The 26,012-nt window shown below is 43.2% G+C and overlaps 1 protein-coding gene across 1 annotated transcript; it reads left to right on the top strand.

Annotated features, from left to right (window-relative positions):
* The first annotated feature begins 622 nt into the window (after nt 1-622).
* On the top strand, nt 623-25,987 carry gkup (glucuronokinase with putative uridyl pyrophosphorylase). The gene is made up of 23 exons (XM_029447157.1): nt 623-819; nt 13,499-13,605; nt 13,705-13,749; nt 14,035-14,188; nt 14,842-14,913; nt 15,046-15,134; nt 15,970-16,126; nt 16,527-16,604; nt 17,615-17,706; nt 17,853-17,958; nt 18,040-18,119; nt 18,205-18,273; nt 19,738-19,798; nt 19,930-19,946; nt 20,056-20,113; nt 20,460-20,552; nt 20,628-20,688; nt 20,772-20,885; nt 21,348-21,405; nt 21,667-21,735; nt 21,819-21,882; nt 22,027-22,098; nt 25,452-25,987. The coding sequence occupies exons 1-23, from the start codon at nt 763-765 to the stop codon at nt 25,545-25,547; spliced, it is 1,869 nt and encodes a 622-aa protein (XP_029303017.1). The 5' UTR covers nt 623-762; the 3' UTR covers nt 25,548-25,987.
* Nucleotides 25,988-26,012: the final 25 nt, after the last annotated feature.

Below are 26,012 nucleotides of genomic sequence, written 5' to 3'. Positions count from 1 at the left end.
CAAGGTTTTGCTAGCTAATTTTCCAGGAGGCTAATTGGCAAACAAAACGATGTGTTATGATATATTAGTCCAAGCACAAGTACGCCAAGAGGCACAAAACATACACTGTCAATGACTTCATGTGTGACAAGAACTGTTTCAGAGGCAGACCAAGTGACCAAAGCTGAGGGAAAGATGTCGATTCTTTGCGCCTTCAGCTTCTGCGATGATTTCAGTCGCAGTGTAGCGGACATGTTTCCCGTCTCTACCATCGCATGAAGTCCTCGTGGGGAAAACAAAAGCCACACAACTCATCCATCATCAAATAAATTGATGATATTAAATAAAATACATAAACATGTATAAACATGTCTGTAGGCTACATGTAATACATACTTTACATAAACATGTATTTCCTGAATGTATATAGCCTACCCGTCCCTTATGTGTTTACATTTACATTATATGGGTGGGGGGCTGAGAGCTGTTAACAATATGGGCGGAGTCCGCCAAAACAATTACCTTATTTTGAAATTCCAATGTTGACAGGTATGCTTTTGAGTATAGATTGTGTATACGCTGCAGTTGTATTCATGTCTCCAGCAGGAAGATGAACTGCTAAAGTGGTCATGAGTGTTTTATTTTGAAGATTCTTGGCGGAAGTACATTACTTCATTGAGGCTGGAAGAATAAAGCTGTTGCAGATACTGAATATATTTTCAACCCCTACACTCTGTTCTTATTGATTTAAAAGCAACATAAGGACGAAGTGAAGTTTTATCAATGATCTGTATACTGCTGGTAGCCGGCCACGGCACCATTTTAGAGACACAAATTAAGGTAAGTAGAGTGAATGTGGCAGCAGAAAGGAGATTACCTGAAGTAGTGCAAAGTTCGCTTTTGGTATGTAGCGGTCATGGTACGCCAAACTACCTTAAAGAATCCGGCATTTTACGAATTAATTACTTGTCGGCTAGCCTGTTTACTTATTAGACCACCACCTGGCACATTTACGGAATCGCGAGGATACACTGATGCATTCGGATTACATCTGACCCAACAATCTTATCCGTATTGTTATATAATAGCATTTGTGTCATAGGCTCGCAATCTTGACCGCCCCCTACCGACCGAGCATTGTGGTGGAATGAAATTGTAGGAACTCAAAGGGGTCCAATGATTGAAAGTTAAGGTTTTAGGAAAATCCATGACTTTTATTGCCTTACAGGACTGTCTCAGAAAATTAGAATATTGTGATAAGTTCTTTATTTCTGTAATGCAATTAAAAAAACAAAAATGTCATACATTCTGGATTCATTACAAATCAACTGAAATATTGCAAGCCTTTTATATTTTAATATTGCTGATTATGGCATACAGCTTAAGAAAACTCAAATATCCTATCTCTAATATTAGAATATCATGAAAAAGTATACTAGTAGGGTGTTCAACGAATCACTTGAATCGTCTAATTAACTCGAAACACCTGCAAGGGTTTCCTGAGCCTTGAAAAACACTCAGCTTGGTTCAGTAAACTAAATCACAAGTATGGGAAGACTGCTGATCTGACTGCTGTCCTGAGGACCATCATTGACACCCTCCATCAGGAGGGTAAGACACAAAAAGCCACTGTTCACAGATGTGTCCGGGAAATGGGCTACAATAGCCGTATTCCCATGGTCAAGCCACTTCTGAACTCAAGACAACGGAAGAAGCGTCTGACTTGGGCTATGGAAAAGAAGCACTGGACAGTTGCAGAGTGGTCCAAAGTCCTCTTTTCAGACGAAAGCAAGTTTTGTATTTCATTTGGAAGTCAAGGCGCCAGAGTCTGGAGAAAGGCTGGAGAGGAGCAAAATCCAAGTTGCTTGAAATCCAGTGTGAAGTTCCCACAGTCAGCGATGGTTTGGGGAGCCATGTCAGCTGCTGGTGTTGGTCCACTGTGTTTCATCAAGCCCAGAGTAAATGCAGCTGTGTACCAAGAGATTTTAGAGCACTACATGCTTCCGTCTGCTGAAAAGCTCTATGGAGATGAGGAATTCATTTTCCAGCATGATCTGGCACCTGCCCACAGTGCCAAAACCACCAGTAACTGGTGTACTGACCATGGCATTACTGTCCTCGATTGGCCTGCCAATTCCCCTGACCTGAACCCCATAGAGAATATGTGGGGTATTGTGAAGAAGAAGCTGAAAGACACCAGACCCAACAATGCTAATGAGCTAAAGGCTGCTATTGAAGCATCCTGGGCATCCATAACACCTCAGCAATGCCACAGGCTGATTGCCTCCATGCCACGCCGCATTGATGCAGTAATCCGTGCAAAAGGATTCCCAACCAAGTACTGAGTGCATTAATGGACATTTTCAAATGTTTGATTTTGTTTTGCTGTTATAAATCTTTTTTTTTACTTGGTCTGAGGAACTATTCTAATTTTTTGAGATAGGATTTTTGAGTTTTCTTAAGCTGTAAGCCATAATCAGCAATATTAAAATAATAAAAGGCTTGCAATATTTCAGTTTGATTTGTAATGAATCCAGAATGCTATGACATTTTTGTTTTTTTAATTGCATTACAGAAAATAAAGAACTTTATCACAATATTCTAATTTTCTGAGACAGTCCTGTGTGTGTATATATATATATATATATATATATATATTATATATATATATATATATATATATAATATATATATATATATATATATATATATATATAATATCTATATATATATATATATATACTTATATATATATATATATATATCTCTCTAATATATTATATATATATAACAGCTCTGGAAAGAATTAAGAGACCACTCCACATTTTTCTTAAATGTGCTTTTTTACATGTCTGGCAGCCATTCCAGTTTATGTTGAATTCCAACCACAAGCACACCTCATTATACTTAATGAAGTACTGTGCTTAGGTGATCATTTGAAAAAATCGTATTTAACGTGGAAAAGTATAAAAACCACTGCTGTGGTCATCACTATCCTCTTGCAATAGGACCAGCTGGATGGTTAAAACGGTGCTTGTAGTGCCTGAAAAGTAATTGGATCAAACAATAACTATTGACCATACTAAAAGAGTAGAAAATAAAAGTTTTGAGTGAGGAAAAGAAGGGTTTATTATGGCTTTACTGGCAGAGGGATACGGTGAGCATCAGGTTGCCGCCATCCTTAAAATTTCAAAGATGGCGGTTCATAAGAACAAGGTCCAGCAGCAGACATTGGGGACAACAAAGCTACAGACGGGCAGAGGGCGAAAACGACTCTCCACTGACCGGGATGAGCGCCAACTCATTTGAATGGCAAAAGAATGGCAAACGGCAGCTGGGGTGAAGTGCACGGCGAGGACGGTTCCAAACAGGCTCCTAGGGGCCGGACTGAAGTCGTGCAAAGCTAGAAGAAAGCTCTTCATCAATGAGAAGCAAAGAAGAGCAGGCTGAGGTTTGCAAAAGACCGTAAGGATTGCCCAACACCTGGTCGTCTAATGGTTAGACGGAAACCTGGAGAGACCTACGAGCCACAGTGTCTTGCACCCACTGTGACATCTGGTGGAGGATCGGTGATGATCTGGGGGCTTCAGCAAGGCTGGAATAGGGCAGATGTGTCTTTGTGAAGGACGCATGAATTAAACCACGTACAAGGTTGTCCTGGAAGAATTCTTGCTTCCATCTGCTCTGACAATGTTCCCCAACTCTGAGGATTGGTTTGTCCAGCAGGACAATGCTCCGTGCCACACAGCCAGGTCAATCAAGTTGTGGATGGAGGATCACCAGATCAAGACCCTGTCATGGCCAGCCCAATCTCCAGAGCTGAACCCCATTGGAAACCTCTGGAATGTGATCAAGAGGAAGATTGATGGTCACAAGACATCAAACAACGCTGAGCTGCTTGAATGTTTGCCCAGGAGTGGCATAAAGTCCCCCAACAGTTATGTGCTGGTGGAGAGCATGTCAAGACGCTGTGATTGAAAATCAGGGTTATTCCACCAAATATTGATTTCTGAACTCTTCCTAAGTTCCTACATTAGTATTGTGTTGTTTAAAAATGAATATGAACTCGTTTTCTTTGCATTATTTGAGGTCTGAAAACACTGCATCATTTTTGTAATTTTGTAATTTTCTGCAAATAAATTCTCTAAATGACAATATTTTTATTTGAGATTTGGGATAAATGTTGTCAGTAGTTATAGAATAAAACAAAAATGTTAATTTTACTCAAACACATACCTATAAATAGTAAAACTAGAGAAACTGATATTTTGCAGTGGTCTCTTAATTTCTTCCAGAGCTGTATATATACAAAATTATTGATCGGACCTAATGGTTAACATGCGTAACTTTCTACGTGTCTTTAGCATTGTGTCTATAACGTCGCTGGTAGTGACATTTGCAATAATTGTGAATAATAGTCAAGCTTTTGTAATGGGGAATATTGAATGGGAATAGACATTATACAATAAATCACCTACACTGAGCGTGGAAAACCGTTGTTGACCTTAGGAACACATATACTGTATACTCAGTAGTGGAATGTTACTAAATACATTTACTCAATTACTGTATATTAGAACAATTTTGAGGTTCTTGAACTTTACTTGAGTATTTCTATTTTATGTTACTTCATACTTCTACTCCAATACCTAGTGTTCTTTTTACTCCACTACATTTATTTCAAAGCGTTGGTTATTTTGCAGATTTAGTTTATCAATACAAATGATAAATTAGCTCATAATTATTATGTATTTTATTATGTATTATAATTATGATTTATTATTATTAGGTATTATAAATGTCCCCGTTGTGGGACTACCCAGCAGTGTATAGAGTTTACAAAATGATCTCTAACTTTACCAGCTGCACCATGAAAAATTATGTACACATGATACACATGATTCTGATATGGTCCATTGTGCATAAGTAGTACTTATTACGTTGTTAGTAAGTTTTGATGCAAATAATTTAGTCCATTTACTTAAAGGTGCAATGTGTAGTTCCGAGCCACCTGCTCTAAGTCAATAGAGGGCAGTATTTCACCTCTACATCTGGGTCCATACAATCTAAATATATTAGATATATATAATATATTAGATAAATAATACTAGATATATATATATATATATATATATATATAATATATCTATATATATACTATCTATCTATGTATCTATATATCTATCTTCTCTATCTTATGTATATCTCTATCTATCTATTATCTTCTTGTCGATGTTCTATATACGTATATGTCATCACTCTGTTCATGTCTCTCTCTTCCATCTCTCATGTCTCTCTACTTCTGTCTATCTGTCTCTCATCTCCTGTCTCTCTGTCCTATCTCTGTATCTCTCGGTCTATCTCCTCTCTATCGCTCATCTCCATCTCCTCTCTCTCTCTACTGGTCCTCTCTCCTATCTCTCTCTCCCTCTCCCCTCTCCCTCTCTCGCCAGTCTCCTCTGTATCTATCTATATATCGATACTACCCTATACTACATATCATATATACTTAATGTCTATATCTATGTATCTCGTGTCTCTCTCTTGTCTCTCTTATTTCTCTTTATCTCTCTCATCTGTGTATGTCTCTCTCTCGCTCTCGTCCTGTGTCCTCTCTCTCGCTCCCCTCTCTCTCTCTCTCTCTCGCTCCTCTGCTCTCTCTCTCTCTCTCTCTATCTCTCTCACTCACTTCTCTCTCTCTCTCTCTCTCCTCTATCTCTGTCTCTCTCTCGGTCTCTGTCTCTCTCTCTCTCCATCCTCCTCTTCTATCTCTCTCTCCTCCTCTCTCTCTCTTCTCTCTCTTCTCTCTCATGTATCTCTCGCCTCCTCTCTCATCTCTCTCTCCTCCTCTCTTCTCCTGTCTCGCTCTCTGTCTCTCTCTCTCTATTCTCTCGAATTCTCTTCTCTCTGTCTCTCTCTCTCTGTCTGTCTCCTCCTGTCCTCTGTATCTCGTCTATCTCTGTCCGCTGTCTCTCCTTTCCTCTGTCTCCTCTGTCTTGTCTCTGTCCTCTCTGTTCTCTCTGTCTCTCCTCTCCTGTCTGTCTCTACTCTTCTCTCTGTTCTCTCCTCCTCTCATTCTCTCGCCTCTCTCTCTCGCTCTCTCTCTCCTCTCTCTCTCCTCTCTTTCTAGTCTCTTCTCTCTCTCCGTCTTCTATCTCTCTCTCTCTCTCTCTCTCTCTCCTGTCTGGTCTCTCTCATCTCTCATCTCTCCTACTCTCCCTCCTGTTCTCTCTCTCTGTCTGTTCTCTCTCTCGCTCTCTCTCCTCTCTCTCTCTGTCTCTCTCTTCCGCTCTCTCTCTCTCTCTCTCTCTCTCTGTCGGTCTCTTCGCTCTCTCTGTCTCTCTCCGCTCTCTCTCTCACTCTCTCTCTCTCTCTGTCTGTCTGGCATGGTCTGTCTCTCATCTCATCTCTCTATGTCTTGTCTGTCCTATCTCTCTCTCGCTCTCTCAGCGCTCTCTGTCTGGCTGTCTGTCTGTCTCTCCTCTCTCCTCTTGTCCTGTCTCTCTCTCCTCTCCTCTCTCTCTATCTCTGTATGTCTGTCTGATACTGATCTGTCGGTTCTTCTCTCTCTCTGTCTCTCGCGCGATCTCCTCTCCTCTCCTCACCTCTCTCTCTAGCGTCTCTCTATCTCTCTCTTCTGTCGTCTTTCCTGTCTGTCTGTTTCTCTCTCTCTCTCTCCTACTCTGCTTCTCTCTCTCTCTTCTCTCTCTCCTCTCTCTCCGTCATCTTCTCTCTCTCCTTCGTCTCTTCTCTCTCTGCTCTCTCCTCTCTCTCTCTATCTGCTCGCTCTCTCTCTCTCCTTGTCGGTGTTTTTTGTTTGGGGGTCACGGTGCTCTACTCTCTCTGTCCTCTCTCTCCGTTCTGTTCTCTATCCTTCTCTCTTCCCTGTATCTCTCTCTCTCTCTCTCTCTTTGTCTGTTGTCTCTCATCTCTCGCTCTCTCGATCTCTTCTGTCTGTCTTTCTGCTCTCTCTCTCTCTCTGCTGTCTGTCTGTCTGTCTCTCTCTCTCCTGTCTCTCTCTGTCTCCTCTCTCTCTCTCTCCATCTTCTGTATCTATCTCTGTCGCTCTCTCTGTCTGTACTCTCTCTCTGTCTCTCTCTCGGTCTGTCTCGCTCTCTCTGCTCTCGCTCTGTCTCTGTCTCCGGTATCTCTCCCTCTGTATCTCTGTCTCTGTCCTCACTCTTCTCTTCTCTCTCTCTGTCGCTCTTCTCTGTCTGTCTGTCTGGCTGGGTCGTCTCTTCTCTCTACTCTCTCTCTCTCTCTTCTCTATCTCTCTCTCTCCTCTATCTCTCTCTCTCTCCCTCCCTCTCTGTTCTCTCTCTGTCTCTCGCTCTCTCTTCTCTCTATCTCCCAGCCTTCTGTTCTCTCTCTCTGTCTCTTGGCTGTTCCCTGATCTTCTCCTGTCTCCTATGTTGTTTCCTCGTCTCCTCGCTCTCTCTGTGGGCTTGTGTGTGTCTCTCTCTCTCTCTCGCTCATCCTCATCCTCTCTCTATCTCTACTCTCTCTGTCTGTCTGTTTCCTTTCTCCTCTATGTCAATAATATATATATACATATACACCCCTATCTCTACATATACCCACATTTCTATATATATATATATATCTATATATATATATATATATATATCTATATGTGTGTCTATGTCTGTAATATCTCTCTCTCTCTATTCTATTATTTTTTTATATATATAATCTCTCTCTCTCTCTCTGTGTGTGTCTCTTCTGTCTCTATAGCTAGTCCGGTGGTGGCTATTTGTGTCTCTCTCCAGTAGATCTATCTGTCTCTATAGTCTCCTGTCTCATCTCCTGTCTCTCTCCTGGGTCTCTATCTCTGTCTCTCTCTATCCTCTCTCTACTGAGTCCTTGGTCTCACTCTGTCCTCTCTCTCGCTTCTTCCTATCTGGATCTCCTGCTATATCTCTCGGTGTGTCATAATAATGTCTTCTCTTCCCTATATATATATCCTCTGTGTATAAATATTTATATCTGTCCCTGTATCTATTCTATCTATATGTATCTATATCTCTATCTGTGTCTGTATCTCTCTTTCTATATGTCTCATATGTGTATATGTGTATATATCTCTCTAGTGTCTGTATCTCTCTCTCTCTCTGTCTCTCTCTATCTCTGTGTCTGTCTCTCTCTCTGTCTGCTCTCCCTTCTCTCTCTACTGTATCTCTCGCTATCCTTCTCTCTCTGTCTCTCTCTCTCCGTGTGTCTCTCTATTCTATCTCATCTGCTGTGTCTCACTCTCTCTCTCTCTCTCTCCCTCTTGTCTAGTCTCTCTCTTTCTCCTCTTGCTGTCTCTCCTCTCTCGTGTCTCTCGTCTCTGTCTCTCTCTCTCTCTTGTCTCTGGTCTCTGTCTCTCTGTCTCCTCTGTGTCTCTGTCTCTCTCTCTCTGTTCGCTGTCTCTCTCCTTCTGTCTCTGTCTCTCGCTCTCTCTCTCTCTCTCGCTGTCTCTCTTCTCTTCTCTCTCTCTCGCTCTCTCTCTGTGTCTCTGACCCCTCAGTCTCTCTCTCTCTCTCTCTCTACTCTCCTATCTCTCTCTCTCTCCTCGCTCTCTCTCTCTTGCTCTCTGTGTCTCTCCTCTCTTCTCTCTCCTGTGTCCCTCTCCTCTCTCTCTGTGTCTGTGTGTGTCTCTCTGTCATCTCTCTCTCTTTGTGTGTCTCTCTCTCTCTGTATGTCTGTCTCTCTGTCTGTCTGTCTTTCTTCTATGTTCTCTCTCTGTCTCTCTCTCTATCTCCCTCTGTCCTCTCGTGTCTCTCTACTCTCTCTCTCTTCCTGTGTCTGTGTCCTCTCATCTCTCTCTCTGTGTCTGTCTCTCTTCTCTTGTGTCCTTCTCTCTGTGTGTCTGTATCTCTCTCTGTGTGGCTCTCTCTGTGGCTCTGCCTCTCTCTCTCTTTGTCCTCTGGTGTCTGTTGTCTCTCTCTCTATTTGTCTCTGTCCTGTCTCTTGTGTCTCGCGTCTAGTCTCTCTCTATCTCTCTCTGTGGTCCTGTTGTCGCTCTTCTCTCTCTCTGTGTGTCTGTCTCTCTCTCCCTGTCTCTGTGTGTCTGTCATCTATCTATGTCTCTATCTCTCCTACTCTCTCTTGTCCTCTCTCTCCTCTCTTGTCTCTCTATCTGCTCTCCTATCTGTCTCTCTCTCTCTCTCTCTCTCTCTCGTCTCTCTCTGTCTCTCTGTCCTCTCCTATCTATCTCTCTCTCTATATCTCTGTGTCTCTCTCTCTTCTCTCTCTCTCTCTCTCTATCTCTTCTCTCATCTTCTCTCTCATGTCTCTCTCCTCTCTGTCTCTCTCTCTCTCTCTCTGTCCTCTCTTCTCTCTCTCTCTCCTGTCTCTCTTGTCTCTCTCTCTCTCTGTCTATTCTCTCTCTCTCTCTATCTGTCCTATCTCTATATGTCTGTATGTATATATCTCTCTTAGCTCTCTATATACTTGTCTAGATCCTGTCTCTCTCCTCACTTGTATTATCTCTGTATCTCCTGTCTATCTCTCTCCGTGTGTATCTCCTATCTCTCTGTGTGTATATATCTCTCTGTCTCTCTGTATATCTCTCATCGTCTCTCTGTCTAGCTGTCTCTCTCTCTCTATCTGTGTGTGTACTCTCTCTCTCTATCTCTCTCTGTGTGTGTGTGTCTCTCTCTCTCTCTCTTCTCCTCTCTCTCATCTCTCTCTGTCTTGTTATGCTTGTCTATCTCTCTCTCTCTGCTGTCTGTTCTCCTTCTCTTCTGTGGCTGTGTATGTCTCTCTCTGTCCTGTCTATCTGTCTCTCTCTGTCTGTCTCTATCTCTCTCTCTCTCTGTCTCTCTCTCTCTCTCTCCCTATAGATATGTTTGTCTCTCTCTCTCTCTCTCTCTCTCTCTCTCTCTCTGTCTCTTGTGTGTGTCTCTCTCTCGCTCTCGCCTTTCTCTCTCTGTCTTTGTCTCGTCTCTCTCCTCTCTCTCATGTGTGTGTGTGTGTGTGCCTGTCTCTATATGTCTGTGTCTCTTCTCTCTCCTGTTTTTTTCCTCTCTATATATATATGTAGGTATTATGTATTTATGTATGTATACACACAGATGTAGAGGTGAAATACTGCCCCTATTGACTTACATGTGTGGTATATAATATATATAATATATATATATTATATATATATATATATATATATATATATATATATATCATCCATCATCCATCCATCCATCGTCTACCGCTTATCCGGGATCGGGTCGCGGGGGCAGCAGCTCCAGTAAGGAACCCCAATCTTCCCTTCTCCGGGCCACATCCTCCAGCTCCGACTGGGGGATCCTGAGGAGTTCCCAGGCCAGAGAGGAGATATAATCTCTCCACCGAGTCCTGGGTCTTCCCCGGGGTCTCCTCCCAGCTGGACGTGCCTGGAACACCTCCCTAGGGAGGCGCCCAGGTGGCATCCTTACTAGATGCCCGAACCACCTCAACTGGCTCCTTTCAACGTAAAGGAGCAGCGGCTCTACTCCGAGTCTCTCACGGATGGCTGAGCTTCTCACCCTATCTCTAAGGGAGACGCCAGCCACCCGTCTGAGAAAACCCATTTCGGCCGCTTGTACCCGTGATCTCGTTCTTTCGGTCATGACCCAGCCTTCATGACCATAGGTGAGGGTAGGAACGAAGATCGACCGGTAGATTGAGAGCTTTGCCTTCTGGCTCAGCTCTCTTTTCGTCACAACAGTGCGGTAAAGTGACTGTAATACCGCCCCCGCTGCTCCGATTCTCCGGCCAATCTCTAGCTCCATTGTCCCCTCACTCGCAAACAAGACCCCGAGGTACTTGAACTCCTTCACTTGGGGTAATGGCTCATTCCCTACCCGGAGTAGGCAATCCACCGGTTTCCTGCTGAGAGCCATGGCCTCAGATTTGGAGGTGCTGATCCTCATCCCAACCGCTTCACACTCGGCTGCGAACCGATCCAGTGACTGTTGAAGGTCACAGACCGATGATGCCATAAGGACCACATCATCTGCAAAGAGCAGCGATGAGATCCTCAGGTCACCGAACTGCAACCCCTCTCCTCCACGACTACGCCTCGATATCCTATCCATGAAAATCACGAACAGGATTGGTGACAAAGCGCAGCCCTGGCGGAGGCCAACATTCACTGGAAACGAGTCCGACTTACTGCCGAGTATCCGGACACAACTCTCGCTTTGGGCGTACAGGGATTGGATGGCCCTCAAAAGTGACCCCCTCACCCCATACTCCCGCAGCACCTCCCACAGTATCACCCGGGGGACCCGGTCATACGCCTTCTCCAGATCCACAAAACACATGTAGACCGGATGGGCGTACTCCCAGGCCCCCTCCAGGATCCTTGCGAGAGTGAAGAGTTGGTCCGTTGTTCCACGACCAGGACGGAATCCGCATTGTTCCTCTTCAATCAGAGGTTCGACTACCGGCCGAACCCTCCTTTCCAGTACCTTGGAGTAGACTTTACCAGGGAGGCTGAGAAGTGTGATACCCCTGTAGTTGGCACACACTCTCTGGTCCCCCTTTTTAAGTAGGGGAACCACCACCCCGGTCTGCCAACCCCTAGGCACTGTCCCAGACTTCCACGCAATGTTGACGAGGCGTGTCAACCAAGACAGCCCCTCAACACCCAAAGCCTTCAGCATTTCTGGACGGATCTCATCAACCCCTGCGGCTTTGCCACTGTGGAGTTGTTTGACTACCTCAGTGACTTCCATCAGGGAAATTGACGATGATCCCCCATCAGCTTCCAGCTCTGCCTCAACCATAGAGGGCGTGTTAGTCGAATTCAGGAGTTCCTCAAAGTGCTCCTTCCACCGGCCGATAACCTTCTCAGTTGAAGTCAGCAGGGTCCCACCCTTGCTGTACACAGCTTGGATGGTTCCTCGCTTCCCCCTCCTGAGGTGCCGGATGGTTTTCCTAGAAGCACCTTGGTGCCGACCGAAAGTCCTTCTCCCTAGCTTCTCCGAATTTCTCCCACACCCGCTGCTTTGCCTCTGACACGGCAGAAGCTGCCGCCCTTCTAGTCCTTCGATACCCTGCAACTGTTTCCGGAGTCCTCCCGGATAACATAACCCGGAAGGACTCCTTCTTCAGTCGGACGGCTTCCCTGACCACCGGGGTCCACCACGGTGTTCGAGGGTTACCGCCCCTTGAGGCACCTAAGACCTTGAGACCACAGCTCATCACCGCAGCTTCAGCAATAGAGGTTTTGAACATCGCCCACTCAGGTTCAATGCCCCCAACCTCCACAGGGATGGCTGAAAAGCTCCGCCGGAGGTGTGAGTTAAAGATCCCCAGGACAGGGGCTTCCTCCAGACGTTCCCAGTTCACCCGCACTACCCGTTTGGGTTTACCAGGTCTGTCCAGAGTCTTCCCCCACCCCTTGATCCAACTCACCACCAGATGGTGATCAGTCGACAGCTCCGCCCCTCTCTTCACCCGAGTGTCCAAAACATGCGGCCTCAGGTCAGATGATACGATTACGAAATCGATCATTGACCTTTGGCCTAGGGTCTGGTACCACGTGCACTTATGAGCATCCTTATGTTCGAACATGGTGTTTGTTATGGCCATTCCATGGCTAGCACAGAAGTCCAATAACAAACGACCGTTCGGGTTTAGATCAGGGAGGCCCTTCCTCCCAATCACGCCTCTCCAGGTGTCTCCATCGTTTCCCACGTGTGCGTTGAAGTCTTCCAGCAAGACTACGGAGTCCCCTACTGGAGCACCCTTCAGGGCTCCATTCAGGGTCTCCAAGAAGGCCGAATACTCAGAACTGCGGTTTGGGGCATAGGCACAGTCAGAGTTTTCCCCCCCATAACCCGAAGGCGTAGGGAGGCGACCCTCTCGTCCACCGGGATAAACTCCAACGTAGCGGTGCTCAGCCGGGGGCTAGTGAGTATCCCCACCCCGGCCCGACGCCTCACACCTTGGGCAACTCCGGAGAAGAATAGAGTCCAACCCCTATCCAGGAGTACGGTTCCAGAGCCAAGACTGTGCGTGGAGGTAAGCCCTACCAGATCCAACTGGTAGCGCTCCACCTCCCGCACTAGTTCCGGCTCCTTCCCCCACAGAGAGGTGACGTTCCACGTCCCCAGAGCCAGCCTCTGCTGCCCGGGTCTGGTCCGTCGAGGTCCCTGACCATCACTGCCACCCATGTGACAGCGCACCCGACCCCAGCGGTTTTTCCCATGAGTGGTGGGCCCACAGGATGGATGGATGGGAGGCACCACGTAGCTTCTTCGGGCTGTGCCCGACTGGGCTCCGTGGCAAACCCGGCCACCAGGCGCTCGCTGTCGGGCCCTCCCTCTGGGCCTGGCTCCAGACGGGGGCCCCGGGCTTCCTCCGGGCAGGGTCTCTCCTTTCCTTTTCCTTTCTTTCATGAAGTCGTTTTTGAATATATATAATTTATTTATATTTATATATTATATATATATATATATATATATATATATATATATATATATATATATATATATATTAGTATCACCTGTATTTGAGTCCAGCTTACTTTCTACCTCTCCTCTCCCAGAATGATGACACAGGCTTATACAGCCACTTGACTGGAGTACCAAAGGCTTTACTTCCTGGAATTGGAGGAAAGAAGATCCTTGACTTTTGGTGGGAAACGGTCAACATGTGCGTGACAGTGGCAAGTGGCCCCAACATGAACCTAATTTCTGATCCTCTTTTGACTCTATAACATTCACTGATTAACTTCTTCTGGTTTCTCTCCAGGCGACAGTTGTTCACAGAAGTATATTTGGTCACTAATGCAGACAAGTGAGTTCTAACCGTTGCATGACCCGGTTGGTGTTGATTGTTAGTTTGCTGCCAAAATGGCTTTTATTCTGTTACTATGGAAGCGTAATGCATTGACTTTAGATAATAATGTGTGCCCTGAAGCTTTCCTGGAAGAAAACAATCTTATCTGTTTTTCTGAATTAAGAAGATTATTATTTCAGAATTATGAGAGGTTTTCATGGAATTAATGTTTTTCTCAAGTGAGTACACAGTATACAGTACAGTATACAGTGAGCTCCATTCTTACTGTGTAACACTGACCAGGTATAAGCACTATGAGCGCTGGGCCACAGCCAATGACTTCCCGGTTGAAAACGTTGTGAATGATGGCAGCACTACGTTGGAGGACCGCCTTGGAGCCGTGGCCGACCTGGAGCTGGTCATACGCAGCCGCAAGCTGCAGGACGACATCATGGTGGTATGGTGAATTCTGTTGTTGATGTTGGAGCACGTGATGACTCCGCAGTTGTGTCAGATTACTTTGAAATGTAGTCAGTTACTGAATACAAATGACATGGCAATATTTGTTAAAAAAAGAAGTCATTTAATCTGAAATACTTTTGGATTTATTTTGGATTACTTCAAAAACATTGAAAGCATTGCACCATATATTAATAAATAAAAGAAATAGAAGCAGCAACCAACATTTGAGTTCCACAAATATAAACTTCTCAAAACATTTTCAATGCATATAAAATGCAGTTGCTTGAACTTTCCATATGGACTCAATACTGTTATTTTTCCCTTGCTATAAAGCGGAGAAACCCTAGGTGGCACTTTCCATGAGTTAATAGCATTGGTTATAATGAAGAGAAGTTTCCTAATTTTAAAATGTACATATATTCAAACTATCCCTGACATTGTAACTATAATCTAATTGCACATTTTAAAAATGTAATCAGTGATTAGATACTGGGTTTTGTTATCTAATTACATAATTCCGATTACACATTAAGCCGTTGCTACCCAACCCTGCTGCTCAGTTACATTTCATTGCATTGACCGGGTGTAATCTTGTAGATCTGAATTAATATCTGTGAAACATTGAGGATGTTCTTTCTGTGTGAGCAGATTGCAGGAGACATGCTGTGTGCAGACCAGAACTTTGACATTGCTCAAGTTATCCGCTTCTTCAGGTCCGAGGTGATTACTAATACAAGTTCATCCTTTTAGTGGACATCGATTGTGTGCGAAGGATATCTATCAAGTTCAAATCAATGTTTTTTGTGGAGGTGAAGTCTTGAGCAGTCCATCCCTTTGTGTGTGTGTGTGTAGCCTGGAGAGCTGATCATATACTACGAGCTGGAGGAAAGTGAGAAAAGCAGCTCCAGAGGCATTGTGGAGGTATTGCCTGACACTCACAGGTGAGAAGAAGTTGTTTTTCTTTAGCCCCATAATGCAGCACATGCATTATTTACATAATAATGTAAATAAAATGCACAGCATGATGCACAACATGCACAACTAAGAAAGACGGAGTTTGGTGGCGTCTTGAGGTAGCGTGGGATCATGGGAGTTTGTCATTGCAGTCAGCTTCTCCTGGTTAGGATTCCTTCATTGTTCATCGTTCAGGAGGTTTTTACTGGCAGCCCAATTATCCGCAGACGTCTCCTCTTCTTCAAAATAAACGGACCTGGTGACTAAAACCAGTAAAAACACTGAATAAAGCAGTTTCACATAAAAAACATTGTTTCTCGGATGCCGTTGTGCAGACAGAGAGGACGTACTGGAGCGACTGCGTTCTGAGCTGCCGCTAACGTTTGCTCAGTTGTTTCTCTGAGAACTCAAAATCCAGATGTCCGATGACTAAAATCCTTCATCTGGTTAAAACGTTGAGTATAACACGACCAAGATTTAAAAGTGTATTGTAAAAATGTGGCTTAAAACTGGATAAAAAGTCAATGTATGACAGCTTCTGGCAGACAACCACAACACTGATGTATGCACGAAGGGGACCAGATGAAATGGCCCGTTACCCTGATTCAAATGATGGATTTCTCTATGTTTGAAAATAGTTTGAAACATTTTGGATAATGTCATTTTGTCGGGAAAAGTCATTTTTAGACATTTTAATCACAGAAATGTCACATTATACCTTTTGTTTTTTAAAGTACTTTTGTGTGTGGCCTTTGAGAACTTTCTACATGTTGTAAATGTCACTATGTTGCAGATTTGATTTTAATCTATTTTCTGAATCAGGATAACTCGCTTCTTAGAGAAACCACAGGAAGTGCTCACAGCTTCGCGTCTGGCCAGCGTGGTGTTTTACTGCATCCAGAGAGACACACTGTCCTACCTGTCTAACTTCCTCAGCCTGCAGCCTCAGGCCTCAGACAGGTCCTTCGGACGATTCTGGGTTCGTAAGAACTAATTCAATAAGTATTATTTCAGCTAAAGTTATGACTTTTTGGTAATGTAAAATAATTAAACTAAATATTCCTCTAAAGACTAAATCAGCTACTAGAATATCTGCTGTGTAACTTCTGAGACAATTATCAGAGAAACATTTTCAATGGGGATTGATTCTAATATCAGTCCTCATGTGGTTATATGGTTATATTTTAATCTTTACATGATTGCAAAGGGAGTTTGTGGGAATTTATGGTTTTGCTTTTCATTACGATGAAAATCTTAAGGTCAACATTCAACTCTCTTAGATTCTTTTTAATTAGTCGTACTTTACACATAACACGTTGGTGCATTGTCAGTAAGGAATAAAGTGATAAACACAACATGTGTGTCTCCTTTCTCTTCAGGAGTGGCTCATCAATGAGAAGCAACTGGATGTGTTTGGGATGAAACTTCCAACTGGCTTCCAGCTCATCGGACAAGTGGTTTGTATTCTACCTCAGTTCATCAGCATTTACTTTTCACACAGCATCAAACTCATAGATTCTAAGGGAGAAAGCACCAGGAGCAGCAGACTCCTCCCTACACTGACTACCTGGCGTCCTCCTTCACTCCCGTCATAATAATAATTACTACGTCCTCCCTGCAGTGATTCAGCTCACCAAGAGATGGAAACGGCCTTACTGAGCCAATAAGAAGGTAGAGTGTTGCCATACCACCTCACATCTATGCTCCCAATGACAACGGCCATTTAATGAGCTACACAGGAAAATAATGTTCATTCTTAGACTTTAAAAGTACTCCATAGATTTAGCATTACACTCCTGTAACACTCAGACTCACAATGTGGAAAAAAAGAATAAAAATTGATGCAGCAGATACTGAGATATCATCAAAATGTGGTGCCTACATTACCCACAATTCAACTAGACCACCAACGATCCGGTCCAAAATGTGCGATCTGGTAAGCTCACTTCTAACTAACGCTGCTTATTTTTGTGCTCATAATTGCATTTATTTGAAAACCCAACAGTAGAAGATCTATTGAAGGATTATATAAAGTCAGAGAGTGCAATGTAGACCAGTCCCATTAAGAGCTTTAAAACCATAAACCTTAACCTCTATTGTGAAAGATACTCGGACACAATGGAGTGTAGCTTAAACCGAGGTAATACTCTCTCCTTCTTTTTGGTTAAAAGTCCAGTAGCACATTTCTGAAAATTTGATCATTTCATAAAACCAGTAAAAAGAGCATTGCAATAATGTAATCTATTTGAAATACAATGTTTCTTCAGTGATGACAGGTTGTAAAGTAAAATGTAACTCTCAATCTAGAACAATGCTCAGGCATCTTATTTAATACACACCCCTTTAGTAGTTTGTTATTCACCCCTTTAGTAGTTTGTTATTTATATATATATATATATATATATATATATATATATATATATATATATTATATTTGACTTTCTCTTGCTTCCTCTTGACATCTCAGGGCCTGTCAGACTACACCAAGTGGCTCACCCACTACTCCACCAAGCAACAGCACAATCCTGCTAAACCAATCACATGCCGATCCTTTGCCAGGTAAGAAAACACAAATTACTCTCGCTTGCTTTGAATTTAAGCTAAAAGCCTCTTCCTCCTTACCAAACTCACAACAAGAGCATTTGAATGTTGACAGCCTGACACACACTGTATGAACTGATTTCGAAATATATGACGACTCCCAGAGTTGGACTAATGGGGAACCCTTCAGACGGCTTCAACGGGAAAACCATCGCCATGTCCATCTGTAACTTCTGGGCCGAGGTCACTCTAGTGGAGAGCCAGACTTTGGTAACTCTCACACACTCGTAAGTTAAAAAACACACCGTGACATATTGTGGAAACGTCTTGTGACTTTCTGTGACTTTGTAGGTTTTAGTCCCTCATCCACTCAATGACCCCACAGAGTTTGGAAGCTTGCAAGATCTGTTCTATATCAGCAGGAAGGAAGGGTGCGTACACAACAAGCGGAATGAGCTAAAATACAGGAGTCATGTTCAGGCCTTTCCTAAATGTTGTGTTCTCCATGCTCTGTAGGTACCTGGGAGGTCTGCGGCTGCTGCAGGCCACCTGTAAGAAGTTCTACCAGTTCTGCTCCAAACAGGGGTGAGATGAGAAACTGTGAAAACACAAGAGCTAGATATAATTACATTCAAACGCAGACAATATGAGCATTAGCGTTCTTTTTGACCAACTTTGTATATCATGTATATCACCATGGATACTGCTATAACATTCTCTAACATCATGGGACTCTTTTGATGTTGAAAATAGTTTTCAGATCCTTTACTTAGGTGTATAGTGATAATACAATATTGTAACAATACTTCATTACAAGTAAAACTACTGCTTTTATATTATTGGATTTTTGTTACTGATGCATTCATTTGTAAGATGCTTTTTAATGGTCAACGTGAACCTTATTTGATCTGTTATATCCACTATACATTACAATTTAAAACATAAATAATAATCTTTACTTTAGTCAAAGTGTGACACTGTGGCCCCCTCCCCAAAATCCAACACAGCTGCCTATATTTGGTGGCAGTCGCACATAAATATTAATTCCATGTCATTTTATCACAAACATCATTTCCAAGATTTAAGATATTTTAGAGAACAACACTTAGTAAATGTTTGTACTTGTACTTACACAGAATGTCTTCCATGACGGACACAAACACCTGATCAGTGAGGTTGGCTGGTTAGGTCAGCATCAATACTGGAGGGTTTTATAATCTACATTCACTCTTCGCTAATTGGTTTGAGATGGCACTTAATATGGCCATATATACCCTCCAGGCGAACATGTAAACGGTCAAGAAAAAGTCAGAGTGCATCTGGTGGATAGGAAGAGAAATGGCAAGAAACAGGTTTGAGGAAGTGAGAATGTGGCTGGAGAGAACCGAGAGTGAACACAGGACTTCCATTCATCAGGTCACCAGAAGCACAAGGTCACGAGACTGTTACTCTGCTGGATGTAGATAAGCAAGCTGTTTGCTAACAAGTTCACCATATCAAGTTAAAAAGTGATTGAAGGTCAATGTTGTGAAAACATAAGATATTTTTCTGGAATAGAATGAAAGAAAAGTCAAACTTGATTTTAGAAAATATAAATGGATTTGCATTGAAAGTAGGTTAAAGCAGGGGTGTCAAACTCATTTAGTTCAGGGGCCACATGCAGCCCTATTTGATCTCAAGTGGGCCGGACCAGTAAAATCAGAGCATAATAACTTATAAATAATGACAACTCCAAATGTTCCCCTTCGTTTTAGTGCAAAAGAGTACAAGTACATTCTGAAAATGTTCAAATTTGATCTTTTTACAAAACATTATGAACAACCATGAAATATTATGCCTCAGTTTATCATTTACACATGTGCATTACAACTTACAGATCACAGTGTATCTACAAAGGCACAACACATTTAGTCACAGGTATCTGGAACAATACTTTACTTTATGATCAAAACAACTCATTTTAACACTTTAACACGCCTGAGTTAAGGACGGTCACTTTCACCGCTAATTGTGTGTGTGTGTGTGTGTGTGTGTGTGTGTTTACTGCAGCATTGCTTTGACAAAGCAGAACTTTACACTGAAGTACGACACCAACATTCCTCGGCAGGTGGTGAGGATGCATTTATTTATTTTAATACGAAAGAAATAAAGCCCAACAGTTCACAATAAATAGTTTATAGTTTAGGCCTAATGTGAAAAAGTTCTGTAATGATGAAACGATGTTTCTCTTCTTCATTGCAGGGCCTTGCTGGAAGCAGGTAAACAGTTTTGTTTGATGTTTCCTTATCTGTATTAGACAATTTAAAAGTTATACTGCACATTTTTTAATTAAATAATTTACGTGTTTAAGATCCTCTCTTTTCACAGTGCCATCGTCTCAGCTACCCTCAAATGTCTTATGAAATTCTACAACATCACCGACAATGTAAGGATTGCTCCCATCTCATGGTGTTACCTCAGAAATTCTCTGAGATTAAAGTCACAAATTTACGAGAAATAAAACTTGTTGCCTTCCACTGTTTGCTGTTATCGAGAAAACATCATCCTCTCATGTATTCAGTTAGGAATTCAGCCTTCCCTCCACATCCGGTGAAGTCACACAGTGAAAACAGCAACTGTTTAGTGTAATTATCAAAGCCTTTTTTTAAACTGCATGAGACAAAAACGCCCAACTAGGTATAAAAGTCTCAAAAGAGATTAAAAATAATGTGAAAAGGACATGAAACAAATCTTCTCTGTCTCACATACTGTATTCCTATTTTACACTTCAGGATCTCCCAAAGCCAATCCGAGCCAACTTCATCCTCAACGTGGAGACTGATGAACTATTCATCACTGCTGGTCTGCAGGACAGAGTTGTTCAGGTCAGTCACCACTCCACTCTGTCACCACATCAAACCCAACCTCATCCTAAATTGAATACCTCTTTGCCTTTACAGGTGTATGAAGGCTTAGTCTACATGGATTTCAGCAAGAAGCTCGTGGAAGAGCAGGGCTACGGTATGGAAGTCACCATCTGTCTCTAGATGCTAAGTCTATGATACAAACCCTTTTCTTGCCTAATGTGTGTTTCCCACTCTCAGGGTGCTATATTTCTCTGGACATGAGTGGGCTCCCCTTGTTCTGGCTGGCTTACTTGAGCGACCCCAGCGACTCTGGACGCATTCACAGCAACATCAGACAGCGCTGGCTCAGTGGTGTGTCTTCATATCATTGAGACTTCTCAGTATGCTAGATGAATCGGTACAGACGTTAATGGTTCTCAGAGGATAAATCTTACTGGTTTTGGTGATCCAGTGACTTTTAGCTGTAGCGTCTCTGAAATGTCTCTACAACTATCGGACAGATTGTCATTAAATAATTGACCTGGGTACATGTATTCATGTTCCCCTCAGGATCAATCACACCTACTTTGGCAATCCCGGACATTTCTTGTATCCCCATCATCAGCTTTAAATGTAGTCCTTATTTGTCCAATAGGCTTATAACCAAATACCCACAAGTATTATTTAAGTGTTTTCTATAAACAGACTAAATTCTTCAGTCCTTTTTAAGAATAACATGCAGGCCCATGTGCGTATTTCCATCTTTCTGTCCTTTTAAGGGTTTATTCAAATGGATGGCTTGTTGAACTGCTTTGATGCTGTTCTGTGTTCCAGGGGAGCCTCTGGTAGTCGAGGCCATGAAGACGTTTGCTGAGCTCACGGATCAGGCGAGGTTGGTTTGAGTACTTTGAAGTGGTTTGTTGATCAAAGATGTATGCAATAAAAGCTTTGGAGGTTTGCTCAAATATATCAGGGCAAAAGCTAGACATAAACAACCATGGGAATAATTCTGTGTAACCTTGTTTCTTAATTGTTGTGTTAAATGTGTATGCACTGTGAGTTCCAAGAACATGCAAAGTTTTAGTCTTTGTTTTGGCCTTTCAGACGTTCAGAACATTAGAGGTGAAAGTGACTGAAGTTGTTCTCCCCTCAGGACAGCTCTACAGGACAGAGACTGGAAGCGTCTGGCTCAACTGATGGACCAGAACTTCGAGCTGCGGAGGTAAACAGTATATTTTGATGCAAAGCATTAGGCAAGAGGTACTACAGTTACACTCACAGCTAAAGAAACAACATATCCCACAGGTCCGTCTACACTGAGGACTGTCTGGGTCCGGGGAATCTCAAGATGGTTCAGCTGGCGAGGCAGGTCGGTACTCGCAGGTTCTTCCACCCGCTAAGAGCAGAGCATGTTTTATTTAACAGTTCTCGCTCTTTTCTCCATCTCCATCTGTGTGCGCCTTCAGGCGGTTTTCTTCTGTTGCAATTCTAAAGTTTTTGCTGCTCCTTCCAGTTTGGCTCGGCGGTGAAGTTACCAGGCAGTGGGGGGGCTGTGGTGGGTCTGTGTCTGGATGAAGAGAGACTGGTGAGATTGCACTATGTGGAAGTTGTTGTCTCTATTCCTGTGTCTTGGTTAACTTCGTTAGATTTCAAAATGTACTTCTTTCAAGTAAAATTGAAAGGCATACAATAGACCGTACAAATCTACAGAACTCCAGTAGATTGTTGTAGTAAACAGTAGAAACATATTCCATCATGTGATGGTCAGAAAGTGTCGTGTAGTCAGAGAGCAAACTCTACACTTCTAAAACCACAAGTCTAGTTTATGATGTAATCAAGAGAATCCTCAGGTTCTCTGCTAAATGAACTCACTTTTGTTTCCATGCAGGGATATCCAATGTTGGCCTTATTCATTTGTCTGAGACATTGTTTATGGTAAATCTTTGCATTACGTTCGGGCTCCATCCTTAAAACAGAAAGCGTTCATTCTAACTAAATGATCAGGAAACAAAACAGCTGTGAAGTTTACTTTTCTTGGCATCGGAGAAAAAGTAAGTAGTTCCAATATTTCCACCTAGAGGAAGTGATCTGTTTAATGATCACAGCTGTCTTGCACTCACGCTGGTATTTACACGACTTCAACACAAAAGGAACAACTTGTTGTCTGTTCTGTTTTCAGCATCCATACCTGTAACATTTTTTGCAGAATTTAAAACATTTAGATGATAAATCTATGAAAAACTTGAGTTTAACAGGCGAAATAAAAATATCCACAAATATTGAGTCAGCGTGCAGAGTCTAATGGCTGGGACGAGATGTGATGTTGAGCTAAAACTCAAGAGAAACTCTGCTATAAAAAGTGATATTAGTCTAATGCAAAATGTCAACACCCAATAATATACAGTGTGTAGCAATTGTACACCAAAAACAATGCTGAGACAACCCTTAAAGCATGGGTCTCAAACCTGCAGCCCGCAGGCCAATTGAGGACCGCTGGACGATATTTTGTGGCCCCCTACTTGACATCAAAGTTTAGTGTTAGTGCGGCCCGCGCGTTTTTCTCACACGCACCTTTTTGCCAAGTCGTTGCCCTGGGCGTTTTATATTTTTTTGTCACCCAGCCCCAGTCATGTCTTTCTCAAAACCTGCCGTGAAGAGAAAGTGGGATACGGAATATTTTTTTGTTGAGCACAAGGGCACCCCGACGTGTCTTATATGCACAGAGAAAGTTGCGGTGCACAAGGAATACAACATCAGACGTCATTACTCAACTAGACATGCTGAGGAGTATGCAAAATACCAGGGAGATGAGAGAGAGAACCGGGTCGCCAATCTTAAAACATGTCGACTGAGGCAACAAGATCTTTTCAAGAAAGCAAGCAAAGAGAGCGATGCGGCAGTCGAAGCTAGCTACGTGGTGAGTGAGATGATTGCTAAGGCGGGAAAGCCATTCAAAGACGACGAGTTCATCAAAAAGTGCATGTTACAGGCTGCAAGTATAGTCTGTCCGGAAAAGAAGGGTCAGTTAAGCAACATCAGCCTTTCAGCCAACACAGTGGCAGAGCGCATTTCTGACCTGTCAGGTAACATATACGATCAACTGCGTGAGAAAGACAAACATTTCCGTGCATACTCAGTCGCTCTTGATGAGAGCACAGACATCACTGACACTGCGCAGCTCGCAATGTATGTCCGCGGTGTTGACGACAATTTTGAAGTGATGGAGGAGTTGCTCACAGTGATTCCAATGCATGGCCAGACCACCGCTCGGGAAATATTCCGCCATCTGTGTGATGCCATTGTGGATGGCGGTTTACCATGGAAGAGGTTTGCTGGAATAACAACCGACAGAGCGCCATCAATGACAGGGAGGAGAAATGGACTGGTGGCACTTGTTCAAAGAAAACTGGGAGATGAGGGTGTGGAGGAGGCCATTGCTCTGCACTGCATTATCCATCAGCAGGCCCTTTGCAGCAAATGCCTGAAGTTTGACAATGTGATGTCTGTCGTTGTGAAATGCATCAACCACATCAGATCCAGGGGCTTAAAGCACCGCCAGTTCTGCGCCTTTTTGGAGGAAATAGAGTCAGCATATGAGGATGTGCTCTACTTCACCGAGGTAGGTTGGCTCGGCAGGGGAAACGTCTTGAAGAGGTTTTTTGAGTTGAGAGCAGAAGTGAAAGCCTTCATGGAGAAGGATGGGATGGCTGTTCCTGTGCTAAGTGATCCCAAATGGCTCATGGACTTAGCTTTTCTTGTTGACATCACACAGGAGCTGAATGTACTGAACAAGACATTACAAGGCCAGGGGCAGCTGGTCAGTGCTGCCTATGACAACGTCAGAGCATTCTCCACAAAACTTGTGTTATGGAAAGCCCAGCTCTCTCAGACAAACCTCTGCCATTTCCCAGCATGCAAGGCACTCATGGATGTGGGCACACCATTCAGTGGTGAGAAGTATGCTGATGCCATTGTAAAGCTAGAGGAGGAATTTAATCACAGGTTTGCAGACTTCAAGACACACAGAGCCAATTTTCAAATGTTTGCTGACCCCTTCTCCTTCGATGTGCATGATGCCCCTCCTGTGCTTCAAATGGAGCTCATTGACCTGCAGTGCAATTCTGAACTCAAAGCCAAGTTCAGGGAGGTGAGTGGAAAAGCAGACAAGCTCGGACAATTTTTGAGAGAATTGCCCCCCACCTTCCCTGAGCTTTCCTGGATGTTCAAGCGGACCATGTTCCTTTTTGGGAGCACATATCTGTGTGAAAAGCTCTTCTCCACCATGAACTTTAATAAGTCAAAGTACAGGTCCAAACTTACTGATGAGCATCTTCAAGCCATACTGAGGGTCTCAATTGCTTCCTCCCTCAAGCCGAATGTGGCTCAGCTGTGTAAGAGGAAGCGCTGCCAGGTCTCTGGCAGCAAGGAGTAGGTTAGAGAAGCTATGTTCTGAAGAACCCTTCATGTTCTGAACTGTTATTACTAAAGATTGAGAAGATTGGATCAGTTGTACTTTTGGTTGAATTTTGAGAGGGAGAGCAACTTTCATGTTCTGCGAGGAAAAATACTGTTTTTATCAAACATGTTTTGCTGCTGCCTCCGCCCACAGCAGTACATTGCTCTGCTCCTGTGCTGGTGCTCCTGTCTGGTTCTTCAAACTGGGGGCGTGCCGACTGTCATCTACTGTACTATATAGACTATGGATAAGTAGCTCATACGACCCCACTTCAAAACATCTGAGCTAAGCCTTTAACCTCACTGTCTCAGTATGTAAAAGCTCAGGCCCTTACAGAGGGTCAGTTGACAGGACCACCAACTTCTTTCCTCATTTATTTTTTGGCTACATCATTAATTAAGCATGTTATGGGTTGTAAATTCAGAGATAGTATGTACTGTATTTGTGAAACTCTCTGATGCAGTCTGTGTTTGGCCCACTAGGTGGAAATGAAGCAAGCTTTCCAGGAGGCAGGCTGTGTCTTCTGTGTCATCGCACCATACAACCCATCTGCCAACTCTGACAGCGGCCAACACTAACCTCACTTCTCCTACAACTCAGTCAAGCTTCCCAAGGCCAGCTCAGGGCCATCGGCTGTATATGACAGAGTGGCCCTCAATGAGGCCCAATGTCATTTCATAGGACTTATTACAACAATGCACAGCAAAGATCATGATCAGTTACATGGAGATAAATGAAAGCCAAGAATCAAAAAATAATAATCAGGGTTGCCATTTGGATCTTTACTCTTTGGGGATAGTTTGTGTAATCATTTCTCAGATTGATGAAATGATGCTTAGTCAAACATCAGGTTTTGCTTCACGTCCCCGGATAATGAGTGAATCTGGGTTTTAAAGTTTTGTCGCAGATTGTATGAGATTCAGGACATTCGTGGTCCTTTTAAGGTGCAGCATGTTAATGACCTTGTGTCAAATGTGTCAATCACACCAATGTAAAAAGTCATTCTTTTTCTAAACGTGATACTATATATATATATATATATA

The sequence above is a fragment of the Cottoperca gobio genome, chromosome 13 (assembly GCF_900634415.1).
Source record: "Cottoperca gobio chromosome 13, fCotGob3.1, whole genome shotgun sequence".
In the NCBI taxonomy this organism is placed as follows: domain Eukaryota; kingdom Metazoa; phylum Chordata; class Actinopteri; order Perciformes; family Bovichtidae; genus Cottoperca; species Cottoperca gobio.
This window is presented reverse-complemented; position numbering and strand designations above follow the sequence as displayed.